This window comes from Dasypus novemcinctus, chromosome 7, assembly GCF_030445035.2.
Source record: "Dasypus novemcinctus isolate mDasNov1 chromosome 7, mDasNov1.1.hap2, whole genome shotgun sequence".
Taxonomy (NCBI): Eukaryota; Metazoa; Chordata; class Mammalia; order Cingulata; family Dasypodidae; genus Dasypus; species Dasypus novemcinctus.
This window is the reverse complement of record NC_080679.1, coordinates 44,478,935-44,505,810: the sequence shown is the minus strand read 5'-3', so window position 1 is coordinate 44,505,810 and position 26,876 is coordinate 44,478,935. Positions and strand designations below refer to the sequence as shown.

Below are 26,876 nucleotides of genomic sequence, written 5' to 3'. Positions count from 1 at the left end.
AATTGTTAATAATGCCACTATCAACATCAGTATGCAGGTATCTTTTCCAGTCACTGCTTTCAATTCTTTTGGGTATGTACCTTGACATGAGATTGCTGTGTCATATGGTAATTTTATCTTTAAACTTCCTGAAGAACTGCCAAACTACCTTCTACTACAGTGGCTATACCATTTTACATCCCCATCAGCAATAAATGAGTTTTCCTTTTTCTCCATGTCCTCTCCAACACTTGCAGTTTTCAATTTTCTATTATTTTTTTAAACAGCCATTCTAGTGAGTGTAAAATGGTATTCCATTGTGGGTTTAATTTGCATTTCCCTGAGGCTTATGATGATGAGCAGCTTTTCATGTGCTTTTTGCCATTTGAATATCTTCTTTAGAGAAATGTCTATTCAAGTTTTTGGCCCATTTTTTATTTGGGTTGTTTGCCTTTTTGTTGTTAAGTTGAAGGATTTCTTTATATATTCTGGATATTAAACTCTTTATGGCTTTGTGGTTTCCAAATATTTTCTCCCACTGAGTAGGTTGGTTGTTCCACTTTCATAATAAAGTTATTTTGCACAAAAGTTTGTAATCTTGTTGAGGTCCTATTTATCTACTTTTTCTTTTGTTTCATTTGCTTTGGGAGTAAAGTCTAAGAAACCATTACCTAACATAAGGTCTTGAAGATGCTTCCCTAAGTTTTCTTTTAGGAATTTTATAGTTTTAGCTCTTATATTAAGGTCTTTGATCCACTTTGAGTTGAATTGTATATGCTGTGCAGTAGAGGTCCACTTTCATTCATTTGCAAACGGAGATCCAATATTCCCAGCACTATTTGTTGGAGAGGACTATCTTTCTCAATTCAGTAGACTTGTTGAACTTGTCAAAATGTGAGGGTTGATTCTGAACTCTCAACACGATTCCATTGGTCTATACGTCTGGCCTTATGCCAGTACCATGCTGTTTTTTTTATTTATTTATTTATTTTATTTTTTTGTTTTTTTTTTTTAGTACCATGCTGTTTTGACTACTGTGGCTTTGTAATAGGTTTTAAGATTGGGAAGTGTGAGTCCTCCAACTTCATTCTTTTTCAAATGTCTTTGGCTATTCAGGACCCCTTGTCCTTCCATATAAATTGCCTTCTTTGTAGAAAAGGTTGTTGGAAATTTTTATTGGGATTGATTGAATCTATAAATTGCTTTGGGTAGTACTGACATCGTAACAATATTCAGTCTTCCAACCCATGAACACGGAAGGTTCTTTCATTTATTTAGGTGTTCTTTGATTTCTTTTACCAATGTTTTATAGTTTTCTGTGTACAAATCCTTTATATCTTGGTTAAATTTATTCCTAGATCTTCATTCTTTTAGTTGCTATTGTAAATATAAATTTTCTTGATTTCTGCTCCTGATTGCTCATTAGTAGTTGTAGCAGTTTGGTATTGTTTATGAATTCCAAAAACAGATAGTGGATTTATTTTTGTAAACTGGTCTATTTCTCCGGGCATGCTCCCCTTTGATTGTATTAAATGCAGAGGTTTTACTTTTACTTGATTAAATTATGATTAGGGCTTTGATTTTTCCACATCAGTAAGATGTTGAGTCTCTACCCCACTGGTGGGGAATCACAGAGAAAATGACATTGCAGAGGAGAGAGTTGGAGTTTTGATGTTGGAGCCCCAGAAAGTAAACAGGAGAACACAGAGGAATAGAGATGGCTCCATAGACAAGGCAGGGGACCCAGGGAAGAGAGAGATCCTGATAATGTACAGCTGACCTTGTGGCGAGAATAGAGCAGAAGAGCTGAGCCTGGAGAGAAACTAGCCCAGGAGAGAGATGAAACCTATCCCAGCTGGTACCAGAAGACATTGGGACCATGGAGCCTTAAGAGAGAGAAGGCTAAACCCTCACAGACAGCACCCACCATCTTGCTCAACACTTGGCAAGATGACTGGGTAAGAAAGTACCTCTTATGGTATCTTTTTTTTTTTTTTAAAGATTACTCTCCCCTCCCCCCCCCCCAAAGTTGTCTGTGCTGTGTCCATTTGCTGTGTGTTCTTCTGTGACCGCTTCTATCCTTATCAGCCGCATTGGGAATCCGTGTTTTTTTTTTGTTGCGTCACCTTATTGTGTCAGCTCTCTGTGTGTGCGGGGCCACTCTTGGGCAGGCTGCACTTTTTTTTTTTTTTTAAGGATTTATTTATTTATTTAATCCCCCCCTCCCCCGGTTGTCTGTTCTCTATGTCTATTTGCTGCGTCTTGTTTCTTTGTCCGCTTCTGTTGTCATCAGCAGCACGGGAAGTGTGGGTGGCGCCATTCCTGGGCAGGCTGCACTCTCTTTCGCGCTGGGCAGCTCTCCTCACGGGCGCACTCCTTGCGCGTGGGGCTCTCCTACGCGGGGGACACCCCTGCGTGGCGCGGCACTCCCTGTGTACATCAGCACTGCGCATGGGCAGCTCCACACGCGTCAAGGAGGCCCGGGGTTTGAACCGCAGACCTCCCATGTGGTAGACGGACACCCTAACCACTGGGCCAAGTCCGTTTCCCAAGGCTGCACTTTCTTTGGCACTGGGCGGCTCTCCTTACAGGTGCACTCCTTGTGCGCGGGGCTCCCCTACGTGAGGGACACCCCTGCGTGGCACGGCACTCCTTGGGCGCATCAGCACTGCGCATGGGCCAGCTCCACACAGGTCAAGGAGGCCCGGGGTTTGAACCGCAGACCTCCCATGTGGTAGATGGACTCCCTAACCGCTGGGCCAAGTCCGCTTCCCTCTTTTATTTTTTAATGCTGCTTTGAACTACTGTCTAATGTTCTTTCCTTTCAGTCTGAAGAACTCCCTTTATCATTGCTTGTAGGGTAGGTCTAGTGGTGATGAACTCCCTCAGCTCTTGTTTATCTGGGAACATTTTAATCTCTCTCTCAGTTTTGAAAGACAGTCTCACCTGATATAAAATTCTTGATTGACAATTATTTTCTTTCAGCTCTTTAAGTAATTTCAAGCCACTGCCTTCTAGTCTCCAAAGGTTTCTGAATGGAAATCGGCACTTAATCTAATTAGAACTCCCTTGTACGTAAAAAGCGGTTTTTCTCATGCAGCTTTCAGAACTCTCTCCTTGTTTTTTGCATTTGAGTTTAATCAATATGTAAAAAGGTATATTTCAAGTCTATCCTGTTTGGGGTTTTCCAGGCTTTTTGGATGTGTATATTCATGTCTTTTGCTAAGTTTCGGAAGTTCTCTGTCATTATTTCTTTGAATATTCCTTCTGCCCCTTTCACTCTTTTTTCTCCTTCTGAGACTCCCATGATGCATATATTTGGTATACTTAATGGTATCCCAGAAGTCTCTTAGGCTATTTTCACATTTTATAAGTCTTTATTCTGCTCCTCTGCTGTCATTTAAATTGACTTGTTTTTAGAGTTCACTTATTCAACAGGTCCATACTACTGTTGAAACCCTGCTGTGAATTTTTCATTTCAGTTATGTTATTCTTCAACTCCAGTAGTTCTGTTTGGGTCTTTTTAAAAATTTCTGTCTTTTTTTGAGATTCTCATATTGTTCATTCATTGTTTTCTTTAAATCCCTTAGTTCTTTCTCTATATTTTTCTTCATCTCCTTGGGCATACTGAAGACAATATTTTAAAGTCTTTGCCTGTATGTCCACAGTCTGGTCTTTTTAGTTGATGTTTTCTGGATTTTTATCCTCTTCCTTTGCATGGCCCATAATTTCCTGTTTGTCTGTATTGTCATCTTTTGTTGCAGACTACACATTTTAATATTTTAAAATGTTAGCTCTGGGATTTATTCCCTGATATATCTGCTTCTTGAGTTTGTAACTAGTTAGTGATATGACATTTTCTTGAGTGACCCCCCTCCTCATCTGGAAGGCTCATTCAAGGTGAGTGAAAAGTACAGGGTGCTCCCTGTCTTTTCTGGGCCTGTGTCTTGTCCTGTGCATGTGCTTGCTAATGACCCTAGGAGTTTCCCTGTTGATTAGAGTTTGAATGCCCCCTCTACTTTCTGGCAGACAGACCATCTCCCTCTCCCAGGTATTCTAGAACAAGACTGAAAGCAGGTAACTCTTTGCCCCAAACTGTCTGCCTCAATTGTTGCTTACACTGCTTTGTTGTCTCCAGCTGCTTTTTCTGGGAGGGGGGTCATGCCAGAAAGGAGTTTTCCAAGTTGGTTTTTCCCAGACAGAACAAGCCAGAGACCCACAAAGAAAGCTTGGCTGGCTCTAAACTGCTCTGGAGTGGGGATAAGATAGGGGAGTCAGGAAGGACCCCAGCAGCTTCTTCTAATGCTCCCCAAAGCTGTGCTTTCTTGTCCTGTCCAGCAAATGTGGCCCTTCAACTGCTTCATATCTCTGTAGCATAATCTTTAAGTCTCCTCCACCGTCTTTGTCTGAGACAGGATGGAACAATGGTCACTCTCAGATTAGCAATCTGAGGTGCTAATCAAAAGCCTTGATCAGTGTCAGTCTGTGCCCACTATGGATCTTGGTGAGGTGGATTTTTATGTCTGTTTCTGCCACTAGCAAGCTACCCAAGGGGCCAGACCCCACTGCTGCCTGCCAGAAGAGAGGGGGACAAGTCATGGTAACCACTGCTTGGAAAGAGCAATTTACTGCTAGTATTTTTTTTGTAATTTACCAGCCTCTTCCTTCTGCTCTTTCTTGGATACTGTACTTTGTTCTACTGGACTCTGGAGTTTCAAAGACAGTTCCTGCCTGTTGTTCTGGTGGTTGGACTGATTCCTGGAGCTTCCTACTTAACCATCTTCCCACTCCACTCTTCACTTCTTACAACCCAGTCCAATCTGGCTTTTGTCCTAATTATCAGGTCCCCAAGGGAACTTTTGCTTAGACCACCAACAAAATCCCATATTCCTAAATTCAGTGATCTCATTTAAAGTCATCCAAAATTAGGTCAAATCCATCTATTATATGCTCTTACAGCACATGTATCTTCTGATCACAGGACTTTCTACAGTTGCAATTTTACATATGTGTGATTATTTTATTAGTGTCTGCCTCCTCAATTAGATTGTAAGCTCCATGAGAAAAGTAATTAACTTTTTGGTTACTACTGTATGCACTTAGCACAATATCTTGTATATAGCTAGTGTTCAATAAATATAGACCACATTAATGAATGGGGTGGAGGAAAGAGAGGAAGGAGGGAATAGAATTATTCGTCTCATACCATATCTCTAATGGCCTATTACTCTGGACTAGAATTCAGAAGGAGTTTTCTGCTTTGCTCTGAGGCAGAGTACTTCTACCATACACTTTTTACAGAACTCAAGTGGTACACTGACTATATGACTATATGGCTCCTGTAATCCATTATGGAACCTCAGTTTCATAATCAGGCCTGAATCAAAAGCATATTTGTCCTTAAGTAAATTAGATATACTCTTCCTTAAGTAAATTAGATATACCATATTAGAGCCTCACCTTCTTTGTTCTTATAAGTTTGTGGTCCCTAAATTCAGTCAACTGGGCCCGAAGTGTAAGATCACTGTTGACAAGGAATGCCTCCCGACACTGCTGGTAAAAATCTTGAAAAGAAAGTCCTAGAGAGTTCAAAAGAGATTGGAACAAAAATTAGTATTTAAGACATGGCAACATACATGGATACTCAGAGCAAATAAAACAGAAAAAAATTCTTCTGGAAATGCATGTCAAAGCAGTCAATAAGTGCTGTTGATTAAAAAAAAAGTATATATTTCTGGAAGCAAAATAGAGAACGCTTAAGTGTTAGGTGTTATATATTGTGGCTTATACTTTTTTTTTTTTAAGGTATCAGGGCTGGGGATTGAACCCGGACCTTGTATATGGGGAGCTGACACTCAACCACTGAGTACACCAGCTCTCCATGTGGCTTATACTTTTTATTGATAACCAAAGGTTCAAACTAGTCAAATGTAACTGAAATAGCACAATCCCATGGGCAGTTTTAAACAGCATGTATAAAGCTGACAAAGAAGCAACTAGTAAATCATGAAAGGTAAACAATTATTAAGATGTTTGTTATAAAACTTTAAGGGGAAAACTCTCCTAAGATGCCCAGTGTGTGAAAAATGTCATTGGTAAACACGTAACCATTGTTAACATATTAAAATTTAAAAATAAGCTGGGTTTTCAGTTCACATTAGCAAATGTCTATTTGGTAGTGTATACAGAGTCACTTGAAAATTTGCTCTTGGTAGACACACCCATCACACAGCAGACCACTTATTCACTGCTGGGAAAAACTTAGCTTCCACAAAAAAGAATTTATGGAGTGAAACAAAAATCACATAACTTAATATCATAAATATTGGATACCAATGTAAGAAGGGTTATCCTGGTTATCCAGCTGGTACTTTATAAGTAGCCTGAAAATCCCCCTAAGGGAAAAAACAAACAAACAGAAATTCAAATCCAGAACATTAACATTAAAAGATAACAGCTAATATTACACACATAAAGAATATCAAACACTTGGCCTGTCTGCATCATCTTCTGTTCCTTTCTTCGCTATGTATGTTTGTTGTTGGGTTTGTTTTTTTTTAAACTTTTTTAAAGGAAAATCTACGTTTTTTTTTTTTTTTTCTGACTATAGGTTAAACCCCTGTAGAAAACTTGTAACATATAAAAAAAGGCTAAAGAGGGAAATACCAATTTGATAACTCTAAGATAACAACCATTAGTATTTGGTATTGAGATCATATTGTATATACTCTGATCTCAAATCTCTGTGAAATAAGGCAGGGTAGAAATACAAAAACTTGCATATTCATATATTGTACCCATTTTGTACCTTGCTTTTTCAGTTATTGATATTCCTGTGTCTTTAAAAACTCTTCCTAAACTATTTTTTTTTTGCGGTATCAGAGCTGGGTATTGAACCTGGGACCTCAAACGTGGGAAGCCAGCACTCAACCACTGAGCTACATTGGCTCCCTCCTAAATAATTCTTTTAATTGTTCTGTTTTATTTTTATTTTCTAAACAATTTTTAATGGCTCCCTTATTGGTCATATCACATATTACAAACATAATTTACCTACTGTTTTCGGATCTTTATACAATTTCAAATTTTAGATTATCAAAAATGATTCTATATTAAATAAAATTTTACATATTATTTATTTCGAATTACTTCTTTAGGAAGCATAGCATAAATGGGTTTGGAAACAATGTCACACAAATTAAGGTTCCCAGGAGTCCTTGGGTGTTCTAAAATAATTTATATGTTTGCATTTTAATTGTTATGATAATCTAGAAAACAATTACTACAAGCATATTTTGGATCATCCCAAATGACCACCTTATAATTAAGTACGTACTACCTATGTGTCTCCAGAACTTAATTTTGATTAAGATTTTTGGTTAATCATATTCATCCAATTAAAGGTTAAATGAGATATTAGAGGGGAGCGGATGTGGCTCAAGTGGTTGAACGCCTGCTTCCCATATGAGAGGTCCCAGGTTTGGTTCCCAGGGCCTCCTGAAAAAAAAAGAAAAAAAAAAAGAAAAAAAAATGGAAAAAAAAATCAACTCAGGGAAGCTGATGTGGCTCAGTGGTTGAGCGCTAGCTTCCCACACATGAGGTCTCGGGCTCAATCCCTGGCCCCTGGTACTTTAAAAAAAAAGAAAGAAAGAAGATATTGCAGTTTGCAGAGTCAGAACCAAAATTCCAAAGTGGTTTTAAAAGAAAAAACATGTGGAGGCTAGTATATATTTAGGTATGCCAAACTGTAAATATCTGCATTAGAGCTGTCAGTGCCATATTTAATGTTGTGTATACTGCATGTACCTCCCTTCCCACCTTTATACACTGCAACTTGCAACAGCCCATTAGTAGTAAGTACAATAATAAAAATAGAATGAAGACTTTTTCTGTTATAAATTCCATAACAAAATTTGATTACCTATTTATGCATCTTTCAGTATCGCTGCAATGCTAATCTTAAGTGTACAAATCAGCTTCATAGAGTAACAGAATTCATTAAAATCAGAATTTGAGGTTAGCTTGCTGTTTTGGTCAAATATGAAGTGTCTGATTATTCTGAGTCGCCAGAAACAACAACAACCTTGATGTTGTTAATATTAGTTAGGACATAATTAAGTGAACAGATATTTTCTGTATTGGTATTGCTACTCTTAAATTCAATCTCAGTAATGTAATTGTGGCACCAACCTGATCTGTAAATTAAAATTACTGCTAGTTTAAAATTTGATTATATGTATAGTTTATCTCCCCAGTTTTGAAACTTTTTGGAATTAAACTTTGTGTTATGAATCATTATTGACTTTATAAATACATTTTTATGTTTGCATATATTTCAGCAACATTATCTGAATCAGAAGGTTTTTATTTGTCCTTTAAAAGCAGTTTAGTTATTCAATATTGAAAAAACATTGAAGGATAAAAGGGAAGGAACTTTTTCTTTTGAAAAAGGAATATATTTTAAAGAGCTAATAGGATATGTTTGTATTCTGCTTGGCTTTAGGAGACACAATAAAATCTTTTACCTATAAAACTCAGGATACGTATTATAAAACTGCCTTCCAGAAATAATTTTACCAATTTGCATATCCTTTGTAGCATTTGAGGACCTATGTCAGTACAACCTCACCAACTTGAATGTTATTTTTAAAAATCTATTTAAATCAGTGTGTAAAATTAGTTGTATTTAATAGGCCAGTGAAAAAGGTAGAAAAAAATTACCATTTATAATAGCATCAAAAATAGGAAATATTCAAGAATAAATCTAAAAAATTACAAGACCTCTATGGGGAAAATTACTGAAAAACATTAAATAAGAGCTTAATAAATAGAACAGAGATTGGAACAGTCAATACTATAAAAATGCCACGTCCTACTAATTTGATTTGTAATTTTGGTACAACCACAATAAAAGTCCCACTAATTTTTTGTGTTTTTTTTTTGAGAACTTTGACAAGACGATTCTTTTCATGAAATGCAAAGAGCCAATATTAGCCAAGACTCTTAAAAGTGACCAAGCTAGGTGGACTTAATCTACCAGACAGTGAATCAGTAAAAAACTGTAATAATAAAAGCAATGACTACTAGATCAGCTATAATCAAATTACCCAATGGAATATACTAGAAAGGCCAAAAACAGACCCACAGATATAAGAAAGCTTGGTACAAGACAATTAGAATGGAGGCAAATATTTTTTTCTTTCAATAAATGGTACAGGAAGAATTGGGTGCCATACACAAGAATCATCTCTTAATGGATTAAAAACTCAAATGTAAAAGACGTTTTATATTTTTAGCTTTTAGATAATATAGATGAATATCTTCATAATGTCTTAAGACACAGAAAGCTCTAACCATAGGAGAACAATGATAAAGAAGATTACATTAAAATTAAAAATTTCTGTTCATTAAAAGACACCATAAAGAGAATTAAAAGATAAGATATAGGGCAGGAAATTTTATGTACAACACATTAACCGACAAAAGAATAATTTCCAGAATACATGAAGTACTTGTAGTAGGATGGCTCTTAGTAATCCCTCTTCCTGGTAATCCCCTTCCCTGGAGTGTGCACTAGACCTAGGAACTTGCTTCTAACAGACCATGGCAAAAACATGGGATCTCACTCTGTGATCACGTTAAAAAGACCCTGAGTTCCATCTTGCTGGTACTCTCTTCTGCCCTCAGTCTGCTTTTTCAAATGAAGCAAGCCACCATTTTGCTCTAACTAAAGGTGTACATGGCAAGGAATGAAGAGATGCCTCAGGCCACTGTCTCCTGAGGAACTGAAGCCTTAGTTCAAAACTTTTAAGGAATTGAATCCTGTGAATCCAAAGTGAACTAGGAACCAAATTCTTTCCAGTTAAGCCTTAAGATGTTTGTAGCCTTGTGAAAGAACTTGACCTAGAGGTCCCAGCTAAGTTGCAAGTGGACTTGATGCAGAGAAACTCTGAAATAATAAATGTTTGGTGTCTTAAGCTATGAAGTTTTAGAGTAATTTGTTACATAGCAATAGATGACTAATACAGTGCACTTATAAATCAATGAAAACTGCCAAGCAACCTAATAAGAAAATGTGTAGAAAATGTAAGAATAGGAACCTCACAAAATAAATATTTAAAGCCAATAAATAAATGAAGAAGTGCTTAACCTAATCTGTGATCACTGAAGAGTAAATTAAATCCATACCACCAGATTGACAAGCAGAACCACCTTTGCATTCCTGGGGCAAATCCCACTTGGTCATAATGAGTTGATTTTTAAAAAATACTTTATGATTCTGTTTGCCAGTATTTTGTTAAGGAATCTTACATCTATATTCCTAAAAGAAATAGGTAAGCAATTTTCTTTCCTTGTGATGTCTTTATCAGGTTTGGTATCAGAGTATTGCTGGCCTCATGGAATAAATGGGGCATGTTTCCTTCTCGTACATTCTTTAGAAAAGTTTGAGGACTGGTGTAACCTCTACTTTAAATATTTGGCATCAGAGAAGCCATCTGGTCCCGTGCTTTTTTATTGATTCAGTCTCTGAATTTGTTATAGGTTTGTTAAGGTTTTCTATTTTTTTTAATTTCTCTCCCCTTCCCCCATTGTCTGCTCTCTCTGTCCTTTCACTGCATGTTCTTCTCCATCTTTTTGGTTGCATCATCTTGCTGTGTTAGTTCTCTGCGTGTGTGGTACCAGTCCTGGGCGGGGTGTGGTTTTTTTCATGTGGGGCGGCTCTCCTTGCATGTGGGGCACCCCTATGCGGGGGTGCCCCTGCATGGCACGGCACTCCTTGCATGTGGCAGCACTACACACGGGCCAGCTTACCACACGGGTCAGGAGGCCCTGGGTATCAAACCCTGGACCCTCCATATGGTAGGTAGACACTCTATCAGTTGAGCCACATCCACTTCCCTCTATTTCTTTTTTGAGTCAAATTAACTTGTATTTCTAGGAATTTATACATTTCTTCTATATTATCTAACTTGTTTGGGTACAATCGTTTATATGATCCTAATAATCTTTTTTTTTTTTTATAAGATCAGTAGTTAATTTCTCTAAGGTCAGAAATAACTAAATTTCTGATTTAAATCATTTGGATATTTTCCCTTTATTTCTTTTTTTTTTTTTTTAATTTTTTTATTTTTTATTGACTTTGTAATAATATTACATTAAAAATATATATGTGAGGTCCCATTCAACCCCGCCCCCCCCCCCTCTCCCCCCCCCCCCAACAACACTCGTTCCCATCATCATGACACATCCATTGGATTTGGTAAGTACATCTTTGGGCACCTCTGCACCTCATATACATTGGTTCACATCATTCCCTTTATTTCTTTGCCAATCTGGCTAAATGTTTGTGAATTTTAGTGACATTTTTCAAAGAACCAACTTTTTGTTTTGTTGATTCTCTCAACTATTTTTCTAGTCTCTATTTCATCAACTCCACTCCTAGTTATTTCATTCTTTGTGCTAACTTTGAGTTTGCTTTACTCTTCTTTTTCTAATTCCTCAGTTATTTAAGATCTTTTTAAAATATAGGTATTCATAGCTATAACTTTCTCTCTGAGCACAGCCTTCACTGCATCCCCTGATTTTTGGTTTGTTGTGTCTTCATTTTCATTTGTCTATAAGTATTATCTAATTTCCATTGTAATTTCTTAACTCATTAGTTGTTTAAAAGTGTGCTGTTTGATTGCCAAATTAAAAGTTTCCAGTTTTCCTTTTGTTATCAATTTCTAGTTTGTCAGAAGTTCTTTGTATGATTTCAACATTTTAAAATTTATTGAGACTTCTCTTTTGTCTTAACATATGGTGTATTAAGGAGAGTGATCCATATGCACTTGAAAAGAATGTGGATTCTGCTGTTGTTGGGTGAAGGGTTCTATGTCTGTTAGCAAGCTAGTTGATTTAGAGGGTTGTTCCAGTCTTCTATTTCCTTGATATAATTATCCTTCTAGATATTCTATCTAGTATTGAAAGCTCCAACTATTATTGTAGAACTATTTCTCCTTTCAATTTGTCAGCTCAAACTTTGTGTTAACATTTATTCAAATTAGTTAAAATATTCTTTCTCAGTCTATTTGACTTGTGATTTTATGTCATCAATCTATGAATTTTTTCCTTTGTGGTTTTCCACTGATTTTAGGCATAATTCTTCTTCTAAGTTGACATTTTAAAAATTCACCTTTTGTTTTCTATTTATCCTTTAGGAGGTGGAAAGTCAGGATTTAACTAGTGAACCAATTGGCTAAGCATCATGTATTAAAGATTAATGTATTAATCTCTTCCCCAATGAATCTACTACCATCTTAATCATATACTAAATTCTTAAGTTTATTAGAGTTATTTTGGGGCTATTCAGTTTTACTGACCTGTTTGTTCTTATGCTGATACCAATAGTGGTTTTTTTTTTTTAAGATTTATTTATTTCTCTCCCCTTTCCAGCCCCGTCTCTTACCCCCCAGTTGTCTGCTCTCTGTGTCCATTCGTTGTGTGTTCTTCTGTGTCTGCTTGTATTCTTGTCAGCAGCACCAGGAATCTGTGTCTCTTTTATTTGTGTCATCTTGCTGTGTCAGCTCTGTGTGTGTGTGGTGCCACCCTGGGCAGACTGCACTTTTTTTGTGCTGGGTGGCTCTCCTTACAGGGCATACTCCTTGTGCATGGGGCTCCCCTATGCAGGGGACACCCCTGCGTGCATTAGCACTGCACGTAGGCCAGCTCATCGCATAGGCCAGGAGGCCCTGGGTTTGAACCCTGGATCTCCCATGTGGTAGGTGGATGCTCTATCCATTGAGCCAAATCCGCTTCCCCCAATAGTGTTTTAATTACTATGGTTTTATAATATGTTTCCATAGATGTTTGGGTCATTCTCCCCTGAATTAGTTTGCCTACCCTTTTTTTTTTTTAAAGATTTATTTTTTAGTTATTTCTCCCTCCATCCCCCATTATCTGCTCTCTGTGTCCATTTGCTGTGTGTTCTTCTGTGTCCGCTTGCATTCCTGTCAGCGGCACTGGGAAATCTGTGTCTCTTTTTGTTGCGTCATCCTGCTGTGTCAGTTCTCCATGTGTGCGGTGCCACTCCTGGGCAGGCTGTGCTTTTTTCACGTGGGGTGGCTCTCTCCTTGCGGGGCGCATTCTTTGCACATGAAGTTCCCCTATGCGGGGAACACCCCTTTGTGGCATGGACGCCTTGTGTGCATCAGCACTGCGTGTGGGCTAGTTCACCACACGGGTCAGGAGGCCCTGAGTTTGAACCCTGGTCCTCCCATATGGTAGGCGGACACTCTATCAGTTGATTCAGATCTGCTTCCCAGTTTGCCCAATCTTTGGTTTCAGATTACATAAATTATTTTTAATATGAAATATTTTAAAACAAAGGAATATTTACTGAACAATATAATTGAATATTGAACATACATAATATGGGGTTTATATCCATGTACCCCCACAAACCAACCTGCTTTAGGAAGTCTTAATAGTCTGCCATACTTCCTTCAGAATTCTTAAGAAAGCAAGCACTACAGATAGGTAATAGGATTGAACTATTAATACATGCAACTTTGATGAATCTCAAGGAAATTATGCTGAGTGAAAAATGCCAATCTCAAAAGGATATGTAAGTCCACTAGTGTATGATCTGTGAAATAATATATAATTATAAAGATGGAGACTAGATTAGTGGTTGCCAGGGGTTAGGTAATAAGGGGAGGAAAGGGTGGGAGTGGCTAAAAAGGGCTAACACAAGGGAGTCTTGTGGTGACGGTCCCACTGAATATCTTGCTTGTGATGGTGGTTACACAAGGCTACTGGGGACAAAATTTGACAGAGCCACACACATGTACACTTATACACACACAAATGAGTACATATATAAATGGTGAGCTCTGCAGAAGTTCTTTGGATTGAGCCAATGTCCACTTCTTGGTCTTGATATTTGCACTGTGGTTGTGTGGCATGTTAGCATAAGGAGTGGAGGGAAGAGGTATATGGGACTTCTCTGTACATTTCTTTGCTACCTCATGTAAATCTATAATTATTTGAAAGTTAAAAGATCTATCTATCTGCCTATCTATCTGTAAGCAAAGGAAAAATAAGTGGAAAAGAAATTGCTAGTAAGAAAAAAGAAAACCCAACAAAAAGATGTAACTGAAGGTTAATGTGTATGTCGTCCCATCTTCTCCAGTGGTCAGCAACATCCTGAATTAGGTATTTCTCATTTTCACCTATATTTGTTTTACTCATATGGATATTAATGTTACCTGCTTTTTATTTTCACACGTTATCATCCTATCTGGATTAGCATTTGTCCTGAACAAAAAAGTCCTCGTTTGAACAATAACTATGGTCACACTAATGTTAACCCACACGTCAATTTCCTGACTCTCACTGTTGCTTCTAGATCTGGAATACAGATGGACTCATGCTTCAACTCTGCTCACTTGGGAAGCAGATTTGGCTCAACTGATAGAGCTTCCACCTACCACATGGGAGGCCCAGAGTTCAAATCCAGGGCCTCCTGACCCATGAGGTGAGCTGGCCCATGCACAGTGCTGATGCGCACAATTAGTGCTGTGCCACACAGGGGTGTCCCCCGCATAGGGGAGCCCCACGGGCAAGGAGTGCACCCCTGCAAGGAGAGCCGCTCCGCGCAAAGAAAGTGCAGCTTGCCCAGGAGTGGCGCTGCACGCACAGAGAGCTGATGCAGCAAGATGATGCAACAAAAAGAGACACAGATTCCCGGTGCTGCTGCTGACAAGAATGCAAGCAGATGCAAGAATACACAACGAATGGACACAGAGAGCAGACAATAGGAGGCAGGTGGGGAGAAGGGGAGAGAAATAATAAAAAATCTTTAAAAAAACAAAACAAAACAAAAACCTCTGCTCACTGCTTTATGATTCTGTTCCATTGAATTTTTATATATATTTTTTTATTTTATCAAATCAATTCAATTTTATTGATACACATTAATAAATCATACAATTCACCCTAAGTGTACCATCAATTGGTATTTGGTAGAATAACAGTTGTGCATTCATCACTTCAATCATCATTACAGCATTTTTTTTTCAGTAATAACAATAAACAAAAAACAAATACTAATTAACATGAAAATTATTTACCCCTTGACCTTACTTATGTTTCCCTTAAGATGTTTATATTTTTGACTCAGGTTATATCATTTTGTTGTTTTATATTTTATCTATTATGCTGTTTTGAAACAAAAAGGGATGAATAAGAGTGTGAAAGTATTATGTCACCTTGACAAGAAGTGTTCCCTCATTGCTTTTTTTAAATTGTCTCTGCTAGTCTTGCCTTTTTATTTTTTAAGAAACGGAATTGGTCTTCAAATTTGGAACACAAAAGAATCATTTATGTTTTGATTAATTTATAGGTTTAATAAATTTCTAGCTTGTGAGGAATTGCTACCCTTATAATCCAAGAAAACATTATTCCTTTCATTTATTGAAACTTTATTTTCTCTACTTGGTATGGTTTGTTGCTTTTCCATAATTACATATTGCTAAATATAGTTTGAGAATTTTATGCTTTTTGGGGGGGGAAGTTGCTACTGAGAACCTCTTTTATTGGGTTAATTACTATTCAACTTATTTTATTACTATGTATTTATTACTATGCCATAGCCAACCACTTTTCTTAGGTCTTAATAATTCATATATGCCTCTTGGTTAGGCTGCTGAAAGACTCACTGGAGATATTATAGACAGATGTTTAAGAGTACATGCTTTTAGAGCCAGGCAAATTAAGATCAAAATCTCTGTACTGCCATTTACCATCTACCTTAGAGTGATTATGAAGATTAAATAAGCTATTTCTCAAAAGGACCTAGTGGCTGGCTTGTAATGTTCAACATGTAATTAAAAATAACAAGAAACCATAAAATTTAAGTAAAATCCATCAATATTCTGGTTTTTCTCCATGATGAATATGTAGATGCTCTTATTCAGATATTTCAAACTTTATTAAGGAAAAAAATGTTAGGAGTCCTGCTTTGCTATTGGGCCATTTGGTAGACTACTATTGAACAGTCTACCTATTATATAATCTAGTACCAGTAATTACTACTACTGCTATTTTTCAGACTCTTACAAATAAGTAGGGACCTTATTAGTAAAGCCAATAAGACTTAAAATGCAAATCTTGAAATAGAGTTTTCATTCTTACCTTGCATTAGGTGTAAGGCTTCGTAAGACATGAGTTAGGGAACTAAGTGGTAGTGATCCAGACTGTTTAACCAGAAGAGAATTCTCATAGGAGGTTTCTTCAGTATATGGACTATATGTAGTAGTTTCATACCAGAGCCAGTTATAAAGACTCTGTTTTGCATGATCCCACACTAGAGCACATGATCAAAGAAATAAGGAATTACAAACTTTATGAATTAGTGTCATAAAATAAATCTTGCAATAACCTCATGGAGTAAAAAGAGATTAAAGTAATAGTTGAGTTTCTTTCTCCCATTTAATTTTAAGCGTAAGACCCTTTTAGTGTCTGAATTTTTATTTCCAAATAAATTCAGATTGAGGACACCTGCTTTTTAGTAAGCTATGTCTTTCAACATGTAACAGGGTAACTGCAAGACAATAAAAGTGTTGTGATTTACATCATTAAGAAAATTAATTTTGTGAGACTTATCTCAAGAAAGAAAAATATTAATATTTAACTTACTGAGGGGAGCGTTGAGGTGATCAATAGATGCTATAAGGTATATGTTACGCAAGGATGACAGCTGTCCAATAATTTGCTGACTCTTGTCTCCTCTCAACATTTGGCTATCCAAATTGTGGATGAGCAGGAAGAGTTCTAAAGAAGAATCTAAAAGGAAAAGGAATTAAATTATAACTTTCTATGAGTATGTGTGAAGTCCCTGATATACACAATCCAAAGAAATTAAAGAATATATCAAAGTAATATAGGACAAAATAAAGCTTAGGACTGTGCAATTTATTTAGGAAAATATGTCAAACACTCAAAAAGAAGAAATTCAGTGAAATGAGTAGTGATTAACTGGGTTTGTCAGCACTCGAATTAGGCCCTAAAGAAAGCATCGTTTTTAATAAGGCATAGGAAAAAAAGAACTTTAAGGTAAGATTCATATAATAGATTGGAGGTAAAATATATACATGTTACATTGCAAGGTGGGAGTGGAGGGGAGCACCAAAACCAAACAACAACAACAACACACAACCCACCAATAGTTTATTGATTAAAGGATTCTCTTTAAGCATTAAGAGACATTCTAGGGAAGTGGATGTGGTTCAAGCAGTTGGGCACCCGCCTACCACACGGGAGTCCCCGGGTTTGGTTTCTAGTACCTCCTAAAGAAGCAAGACAGCGAGCTGACAAGATGGGTTAGTGCAACAAGATGACACTACAAGATGATGCAATGAAGAGACACAATGAGGAAAACACAATGAGAGATACAACAAGTGGGGAGCGGAGGTGGCTCAAGCCAATGGGCGCCTCCCTGCCACATGGGAGGTTCTGGGTTTGGTTCCTGGTGCCTCCTAAAAAGAAGATGAGCACACAAGGAACAAACACAGAGAGCACACAGTGAGTGCAAACAATGGGGGAGAGAAGGGGGGAGGAACTAAATAAAATAAATTAAAAAAAATAAAATAAAATAGAGACATAGAAAATCCTGATTATAACAAAAGTCAAGGGAGACGAAAGAGGATGAGAATATTGGTTAAGGCTTTAGAAAGATCATGGAAGTAAGACATCATAAAAAAATGGAGAAATTTGAGGATGCAACTGTCAAAACCATCAAATACAGCAGAGAACAGGATAAACAAAGGAGAAACCAAGGTCAACAGATTTAATCAGAAGGAAATTATGGGTGATCGTCAAGTAGCATATAAGCAAGAAATTAAGAAGTAAATGGGTAAAAACAGAAGCCAAGACATGTTTTAAAAAACAATGAAATCAGGGAGCAGATGTGGCTCAAGTGGTTGAGTGCCTGCCATTCAACCACACGGGAGGTCCCAGGTTCAGCTTGCAGTGCCTTCTAAAAAACAGAAAAACAAACAACACAAGCAAATAAATGAGTAAATCCATTTATGGCTCAGTGGTTGCACATCGGCTTCCCACATACAAGGATCCAGGTTTAATTCCCAGCCCTGGTACCTCAAAAAAACTATGAAATCATATATGGGAATAAAAAAATAAAATAGTCTAGAGGGGCAGCAGAATTAGGTATATACATATTTTTCCCACAGTGGCAGAACACCTCTGCATGTTTAAAAGCCAAGAATGTTGGTACGTCTGAGGAGTTGATAATAAATGGGATTCCTGGCATATATGATGGAGGATGAGTCTCTGAGAGAGAAAATTTCTCTTTCACTAACAACAAAAGAAAATATAAAAAAAAGAAAGAAAATATAGTGACAAAGCTTCTGGAAGACGCATGTTGAAAATCTCAGGTTCCCTGAATTCAGAAGTCATCACAATCAATTGTATGTATATTTACATATTTTCCCCAATGATTTAGACACCTACTTTAAATATACAAGCAATAATAGCACGTACTTCAACCATATTAAGCTGTCTTACAAGATTTTGTGGTAAAGAGGAAGTAATGCTTTGTTATTGTCCATGTGGGAAAACATAATAATATTAACATTAAATATTAAAATAGAAGTTGAGAACCAAGAAAGGTACAGAAAAATAAGCCAAAATTACTACTACAGACAAAATATTATATCAATTGATTTTTAATTAACTAATAAGGTTTAAAGAACTAAAAACAAATATAAAAAAAAAATTTATCTTACGATAAACCTGCTAGAGGTTCACTATACTATACAACCAATGAACAAGAAAATGTTCACATATATAGTTGTTGTTACTTTTAAAGATTTATTTATTTATTTCTCTCTCCACATTGTCTGCTCTCTGTGCCCATTCACTGTTTGTTCTTCTGTGTCTGCTTGTATTCTCATTAGGTGGCTCTGGGAACTGATCCTGGGACCTTCCGGAGTGGGAGAGAGGCAATCATTCTCTTGTGCCACCTTAGCTTCCTGGTCTTCTGCATCTCTTATTATCTCTTCTCTGTGTTTCTTTTTGCTGCATCATCTTGCTGTGCCAGCTCTTTGCATGGGCCAGCACTCTGTGTGCACCAGCTCACCACAGCGGCCAGCCTACCTTCACCAGGAGGCCCTGGGCACTGAACCCTGGACCTCCTATGTGGTAGACAGCAGCCCAACTGCTTGAGCCATAACCACTTTCCCACATAAATAGTTTTGAGGTTCATGAAATACATACTTGCTTTTACATGTGTAGAGTTGATATAAAAATGTATTAATCCATGTCTATAAAGGACTATAGATAAAATGGATGTAAAATGCCTGAAAGGAAGAGATTTGAGATAAAAAACATTTCAGCAGGGAAAAAAGGGGAACAGAAAACTTAAGTAAGAATGCACTAGGGAAGTAGGTATAGCTCAGTGGTTGCATGCCTGCTTCGCATGTACAAGGTACCAGGTTCAATCCCCAGTATCTCCTTAAAAAAAAAAAAGGAATGCACTAGGGTATTGACAAGAAAATGGAAGTGCTATGGAGAAAGACTATCATTCTAAACAAAATCCATCACGTCAAAGTATTATCAATTACTCCTTTTAATTCTTAAGGAAGGACTAAACGATAACTGTTAGAGCCTAATAATTTTATTTCTAATTTTCTAATATATCATATAATGAAAGCATTTACATCAAAAGAAAAACAAAGAAAATATCTTTCTCCCATTCCATAGATTGAGTATATACAATTATCCCAATGCTGTGCTATTTATTCAGAAAAGAAAAATAAAAATGCATTATAAAAATATTAAATATAAATGAATCAGACAGAAATTTATCAAACAAAAATATACCACACAACTGGAGATACTGCACACTGTCTTAAACCTGAAAATTATTTTTGAAATAAGAGGCTGGGGATTATACAAATGGTAGTAAAAGTAACTCTTTTTAAGTAAGTGAGGTTCACGGAAAAATTTCATTGAAAATGACAAATTTTTAGAGAAATCTAAATCAGCAACTCCTAATTGAGATAAATACCATTATAAAAATAGTTCCTGCGCATATGACTATATGAATAAGGAAAAGTGTCCACTTAAATTCACCCTAAAATTACAGAGCATCTACTTGATATTACCTTCTTTAAATTTATTTATTATCCAGTCTAGCTGATCCAGCACACTGCGGAAAGTACCCACATGACCAAGGACTTCTTCTGTTATACAATTCAGGACCTATATTGTAAAAGTGCAAGAGGAACCCTATCAATTACATTTATTCTAGGATAAATAGGATAAATAATATACCTAGCATATTTACATATTAAAAATTAATTTGGATTTCACATCCAAGCTTAAAAAGACAGTTAAAAATTTCTCTTGGAATGTTAAGTAGATTTAAATTATTCTTTGCATAAATTATGGCTAAAAGAAACAAGGAAAAGGCCCACCCCGATCAAGACAGTGGAGTGAGACGCTTCATTGTGCTGCCCCCTGCCCTGAAGCTTTGAACAACCAGAAAGAACTGGCAGAAACAACTGTCTAAAATTTCCAGAAAACAGTGAAAGGAATGCAGTAACAGGGCAAGTACGATTTAAATGGCCATTTAAAAGCGGTAAGATCTTGTGGCACCTTGGCTGGTCCCACCCTCATCCCCATGGGCTCCAGTGCACAGCAAGTACACTCTTTATTTTGAAATATTTTCAAACTTACAGGAGAGTTGTAAAAATAATACAAACCTTTTAGAGAGAACTCCAACATACCTCCCTGCCCTGTTACCCAGGTCTACCAATTTTAATATTTTGACACCTTGCCATTTTTCTTTCTCTCTCTTCTAAACAAGAATATAGGTTATATACATTATACTCCTTGAACAAGTAATATTTCCAAGAATATTTCTTGTGAACAAGGACATCACTTAAGTATTCATGTTATGTGCAGGTGTCAAGTTCAAGAAACTTGATGTTGATAATAAAGTTTATATTCTATATTCCAATTGTTTCTTATGCCCCAATAATGTCCTTTTGAGCCTTTTATCCTCCATTCTTAGATTCCATCCAGTATCATATACTGCATTTTAATTGTCTTTATCTCTTTAGTTCTTTTTTTTAAAGATTTATTTTATTTATTTCTCTCCCCTTCTCTCCCCTCCCCCCCAGTTGTCTGCTCTCTGTGTCCATTCACTGTGTGTTCTTCTGTGACCGCTTCTATCCTTATCAGCGGCACCGGGAATCTGTGTTTCTTTTTGTTGCATCATCTTGTTGTGTCAGCTCTCTGTGTGCGTGGCGCCATTCTTGGGCAGGCTGCACTTTCTTTCACGCTGGGCGGCTCTCCTTTTGCACATGGGGCTCCCCTATGCAGGGACACCCCTGCATGGCAGGGCACTCCTTGTGCACATCAGCACTGCTTATGCGCCAGCTCCACACGGGTCAAGAAGGACCAGAGTTTGAACTGCGGACCTCCCATGTGGTAGGCAGACACCCTATCCATTGGGCCAAGTCCACTTCCCTCTTTAGTTCTTTTTTATTCAATTGTGAAAACATATGTAACATAAATCTTCCCATCCTAACCCATCCCAAGCATACCATTCAGTGGGATAACACATTCACAATGTTGCAATACCCTCACCACCATCCATTTCAAGAGCTTTCCCTTCACCTCAAGCAGGAACCCTACACTCATTTTGCATTTAACTTCCCTTTGCGCCTGTCCTCCAACTTTGATAACCTATACTCTACTTTTTGCCTCTGAGTTTGCGTATTCTCAGATATTTTCTTTGTGGTTACCATGGAGCTTAAATTTAACATCCTAAATCTGTAACAATCTTGTTTGCTTTGATACCACTTAACTTCAGTAGCATATACAAGCTATGTTCCTATTCCCCATCAGCTTCCCACCTTTATGTAGTTCATCTCAAATTACATATTTATAAATCCAAAACCATTTATCTTTTTTTTTTTTTTTAGGATGTAGCAGAGATTGAACCCAGGACTTTGTACATGGGAAGCAACGCTCAACCACTAAGCTACGCCTGCTTCTAACCATTACATTTTATGCATTTGCCTTTTAGACCCTGGAGGAAGGATAAAGTTACAAATAAAAATAATAATAGCACTGGCATTCATATTTACCCATGTCATTATTTCTACAAGAGATCTTTATTTCTTCATGTGACCAATGAGTCAATTGTCTAGTGTCTTTTCCTTTCAACCTGCAGAACTCCCTTTAACATCTTTTTTTAAAGAATTATTTTTATTCCCCTCCCCCCCCATTGTCCGCTCTCTGTATCCATTCGCTGTGTTCTGTGTCTGCTTGCATTCTTGTCAGCAGCACTGGAAATCTGTGTCTCTTTTTGTTGCATCATCTTGCTGCATCAGCTCTCTGTGTGTGTGCGGCGCCATTCCTGGGTGGGCTGTGCTTTTTTCATGCGGGGTGGTTCCCCTCGTGGGATGCACTCCTTGTGCATGGGGCATGGCACTCCTTGTGCGCGGTAGCACTGTGCATGAGCCAGCTCACCACATGGGCCACAAGGCCCTGGGTATAGAACCTGGACCTCCTATATGGTAGGTGGACGCTCTATCAGTTGAACCACATCCGCTTCCCTTTAGCATTTCTTATAGGGAGTTTTAAAGGTGACGCAGCTCCGCAACTTTTGTTTATCTGGGAATGTGTTACTTTCTCCCTCATTTTTAAATTTTTATTTATTTTTATCCCACCCCCATCCCCAAGACGGCTCCCTCGTCATCTGCTCGTCTTTCTCAGGAGGTACAGGGAACCAAATCCATATGGGAGGTGGGCGTCCAATTGCTTGAGCCACATCCACTCCCCTCTCTCCCTCATTTCTGAAAGTCAGTTTTGCTGGACACAGAATTCTTGGTTGGCAATTTTTTGCTTTCTGCCCTTTAAATAAATGTCTTTCCACTGCCATCTTACCTCCATGGTTTCCAGTGAGAAAATGGTACTTAATCTTATTGAGGCTCCACTGAATATGACATACTACTTCTCTCTTGCAGCTTTCAGAATTCACTCTTTATCTTTGGCATTTAACAGTTTGATTATATCATGGTGTGGGTCTATTTGAGTTTATCCTGTTCGGAGTTTCCTCAGTGTCTTGAATGTGTATATTCATGTCTTTTAATAAATTTGGGAAGTTTTCAGCCATTATTTCTTTGAATATTCTCTCTACACTTTTCTCTCTTTCTTCTCCTTCTGGGACTCACACAGCGTTTACACTGGTATGCTTGATGGTGTTCCACAGGTTCTTCAGACTCTATTCTTCAATCTTCTTCATTCTTTTTTCCTTCTCAGACTGAATGATTTCAACTGTCTTCTCTTCAAGTTTACCGATTTCTTTCTTCTGCCAGTTCCAATCTGCTGTTGAACCCCTCTAGGGAATTTTCAATTTCTGTTACTATGGTCTTTAGCTCTGTTTGGTTCCCTTTCATAATTTCTATCTATTAATATCTTATCAATTGATATTCTTTGTATTCATGCATTGTTTTCCTGATTTTCTTTACTTCTTTGCACATGTTTTCCTTTAGCTCTTTATGCATATACAGTACCGGTTTTTAGAAGTCTTTGGTGGAGTGGTAGAGCACCTGCTTCATATGTACAAGGTCCAGAGTTCAACCTCCGTTACAGTACCACCTTAAAAAAAAAAAAAGTCTCTATCTGGAATGTCCTGGGTCTAGTCCTCCTTATTGATGGTTTCTACTGCTTTAATCTCTTTTGCCTGGGCTATTGGTTCCTGTTTCTTTATATGTTTTATAATCTTTGTGGAAATCCAGGCATTTTGATATTTTGGTGTGTTACTGCTAGAACGTGGACTCTGAGGTGTCTGCTCCTTACACTTTATCCAGCTTATATTATGGCAGAGTTTTCCTTGAATACTAGGAGCTAATGAAGGAAAAAAAAAAAAAAAAGAAAACACCTTTCCTAATCTTTTTTTTCCATTTTAAAAATTTATTTCTTTCTCTCTGCGCTCCGCCCCCAAGTTGTCTGCTCTCTGTGTGTCCATGTCCACTTCTACTCTTGTCAGCAGTTGCATCATCTTGCAGCATCAGCTCTCCGTGTGTGCAGCGCCACTCCTGGGCAGGCTAGACTTTCTTTCGCACTGGGCGGCTCTCCTTACGGGGCGCACTCCTTGTGCATGGGGATCCCCTATATGGGGGACACCCCTGTGTGGCACAGCACTCCTTGCACGCATCAGCACTGCACGTGGTCCAGCTCCACATGGGTCAAGGAGGTCCTGGGTTTGAACCGCGGACCTCCCATGTGGTAGGCAGACTATCCATTGAGCCAAGTCTGCTTCCCCTTTTCCTAATCTTTGAAGACTGACCTGTGCAATGTGCTTTCCTTCAGGCTTAACCATGTAATCAATTTGGAGAATGGCTCAAAGTCAAAGCCTAGGGGCCTCCCTAATCCTTGCTGTGCATGCATCTTGTCTTTGGCATGCTTGTGGCCCTTAGAATTCTATTTACATGGATATGAGTGTCCTTTCTTCCTCTTTCCTAGGAAATGTTTCCTCGTGGTTCTGGGCATTATACTGTAGGTCGCACAGCCAGCAATCCCTTGCTCCAGGCAGCATGACTTGACTGTTCTCCTGCAGCATTCATTAAGAGAATTTAGAGAGTTGTTTTCTACATGAAGGTCAAGTTCTGGGACTGTGAGTCCCTTAGACCACCACCAGACATACTGGGAAAGACATATATGCTCCCAGTATGTGCATGAGTGTTAGTCTGCACCCTCTTGAACCAAGACAAGAGATCTGCACTGGGAGCATGGGCCAGCTCCATATCGGAGCTGGAAAAGGGATGGGGAAGGTGCCAGCCAGGGTGCCATGAGATCCTACCACTTTTAACCAGCCTATTTATTGATTTGGCTCTTGCCCTGTTACTGTAACCTTTTAACTGTTTCCTGGAGCATTTAGAAAGATATTTCTGCCAGTACTTGCTGGTTATTCAAAGCTTCCACGGGAGGGTGGAACCCTGAAGTGTCTCACTCTTCAATCTTAATTAGGTTGGGCCCGTTAAGGACACTTTAAAAATGAATACTAGATTGTTTAATATTCAGTACCCCAAGGCTGTACATTAATTTTCAACTGATGAAGAGACATGAGCATTTGGAATAAAAATGATCTATGATAAAACCATAACCTATTACTTACATTTTTTATTTTTAGAATACCAAAATGATATAAAGATATAACAATGTCTTCCATTATCTCATACCTCAGAGAAGTACTATTGATATTTGTGATAGTTAACAAAGCTAATGTCAGTTACAAAGTAAGAAAATTCAAAGATGGATATTCAAAACTGGTCCTCTGAGTTCAAACACATAATCTTAAGCACTATGCAATGCAGAAGGTTAAAAACAAAAATCCTTTAAATTTGATGCTCCAGAATGAAAAGTAACATCTTCATTACCATTATTGTATGGAGTGGTGTGGGACACAATTTTATTCCCTTTAACATTTCTGAAACACTTACTGATTTCACACTGATTCCAGGAAAGAAGCCATTGATGACAACATGAATGGAATCTTGCACCATGGTGGTTCGAAATCTTTCTAGTAAATCTCTCTTAGATCCCAAACCATAAAGCACAATGTTGAATCCCAAACTGTTAAGAAAGATAGCATTCATGAAATTAAAAATTCAGTACCTCCTATTGCCAACTGTACAATCAATCAAGTTTCTTTACTTTAAGCTTATAAAGAATAGAAGAATGGGGGGTGGGTATAGCTCAGTGGTTGAGCGCCTGCTTTTCATGTATGAGGTAGGTCCCAGGTTCAATACCTAGAACCGCCTAAAAAAAGAAGAAAATTGGGAAATTGGGGTGGTCGAACGGCTATATTGATTCCCAACTTAAATATGGTAAAGACACAAGCTTATAGCTCCAACTTCTTCAGTGTGCTTCTTTCCAGGTTCTATTATCTTTCAAGTAAGAGACATTTGGAAGCAAGGGAAAATATGGCCAGTGCAAGGTCCTGAAAAATTTTTATGGGCTGGAGCAGAGTTTAAACTGATACATTAGATTGGAAAGGTAAGCAAGGGCCAGGTAACAAAGGTCTTGTTAAGTCATACTAATACATTTATTAGACCACCAAGGGTTATCAAGAGATGGGGTAAAACTAAAGTCTGACTCCATAATTGTTTGTGGCAGTCCATCAGTAAACAGGACAGTATTTATATGATGCTCTCTAGCAATGCATGTTAAATTGCTTGATTTTTAATATATATTTTTTTAATTTCCAAGGTTTGCAATGATTATATACTTACTGTAACTGCAACATCCATTTATGAAATAAGTGTTCATATTGTTGATTTAGTTGTTTAAGTTCAGCAGAAAAGGAAGGAGAAACTTTACTCAATAAGTTCCTCAAAGTTTGCTTAAAAAAAAAAAAGCAAGGTGGGGAGAGAAAATTACTCTCAAACACGAAGTCAATCCAAACTAAGAATATTTCCTTAAAGGTAAAAGTTAAAAGAGGCCATTAATGGAAATAATACTTTAATCACATTGCTAATGAATACATCAAGTGAATACATAAAATAGTTCAAATATGATTTAAATAATTGTTTCATGTGTTTTTAGCATTCTTTTTTGCAATCTTGTTTATAGTACAAATATAGGGGGTGGGGGGTATATGGGACCTCATTTTTTTAAAATGTAACATTAAAAGATAAAGACAAAAAAATGAAAATAAAAAAAATATGTATCAATGAAGAATTTGATCTAGTTTTGTCTAGAACCATTTACATTATTATAAATTCCAAATATAAGGCTTTGACAAAAAATCCAGACAGACTTTTAAATACCTATGGATTTGAAAAAATATAAAAGCTTAAGTTAACAGTTCAGTATTAATT

The 26,876-nt window shown here is 37.5% G+C and overlaps 1 protein-coding gene across 11 annotated transcripts in view; it reads right to left on the bottom strand.

Moving 5' to 3' along the window:
* Positions 1-26,876, bottom strand: part of ORC2 (origin recognition complex subunit 2) — a 94,283-nt gene that overhangs the window by 36,242 nt on the left and 31,165 nt on the right. For all 11 annotated transcript variants that reach the window (XM_071216192.1, XM_071216197.1, XM_071216191.1 and 8 more), the window contains 7 exons: positions 26,289-26,398; positions 25,497-25,629; positions 20,145-20,241; positions 16,660-16,806; positions 16,156-16,327; positions 6,313-6,374; positions 5,440-5,558 (listed from right to left, as the gene is read on the bottom strand). In XM_071216192.1, coding sequence (XP_071072293.1) covers positions 5,440-5,558; positions 6,313-6,374; positions 16,156-16,327; positions 16,660-16,806; positions 20,145-20,241; positions 25,497-25,629; positions 26,289-26,398 — 840 coding nt within the window. The remainder of the gene's footprint in view (positions 1-5,439; positions 5,559-6,312; positions 6,375-16,155; positions 16,328-16,659; positions 16,807-20,144; positions 20,242-25,496; positions 25,630-26,288; positions 26,399-26,876) is intronic.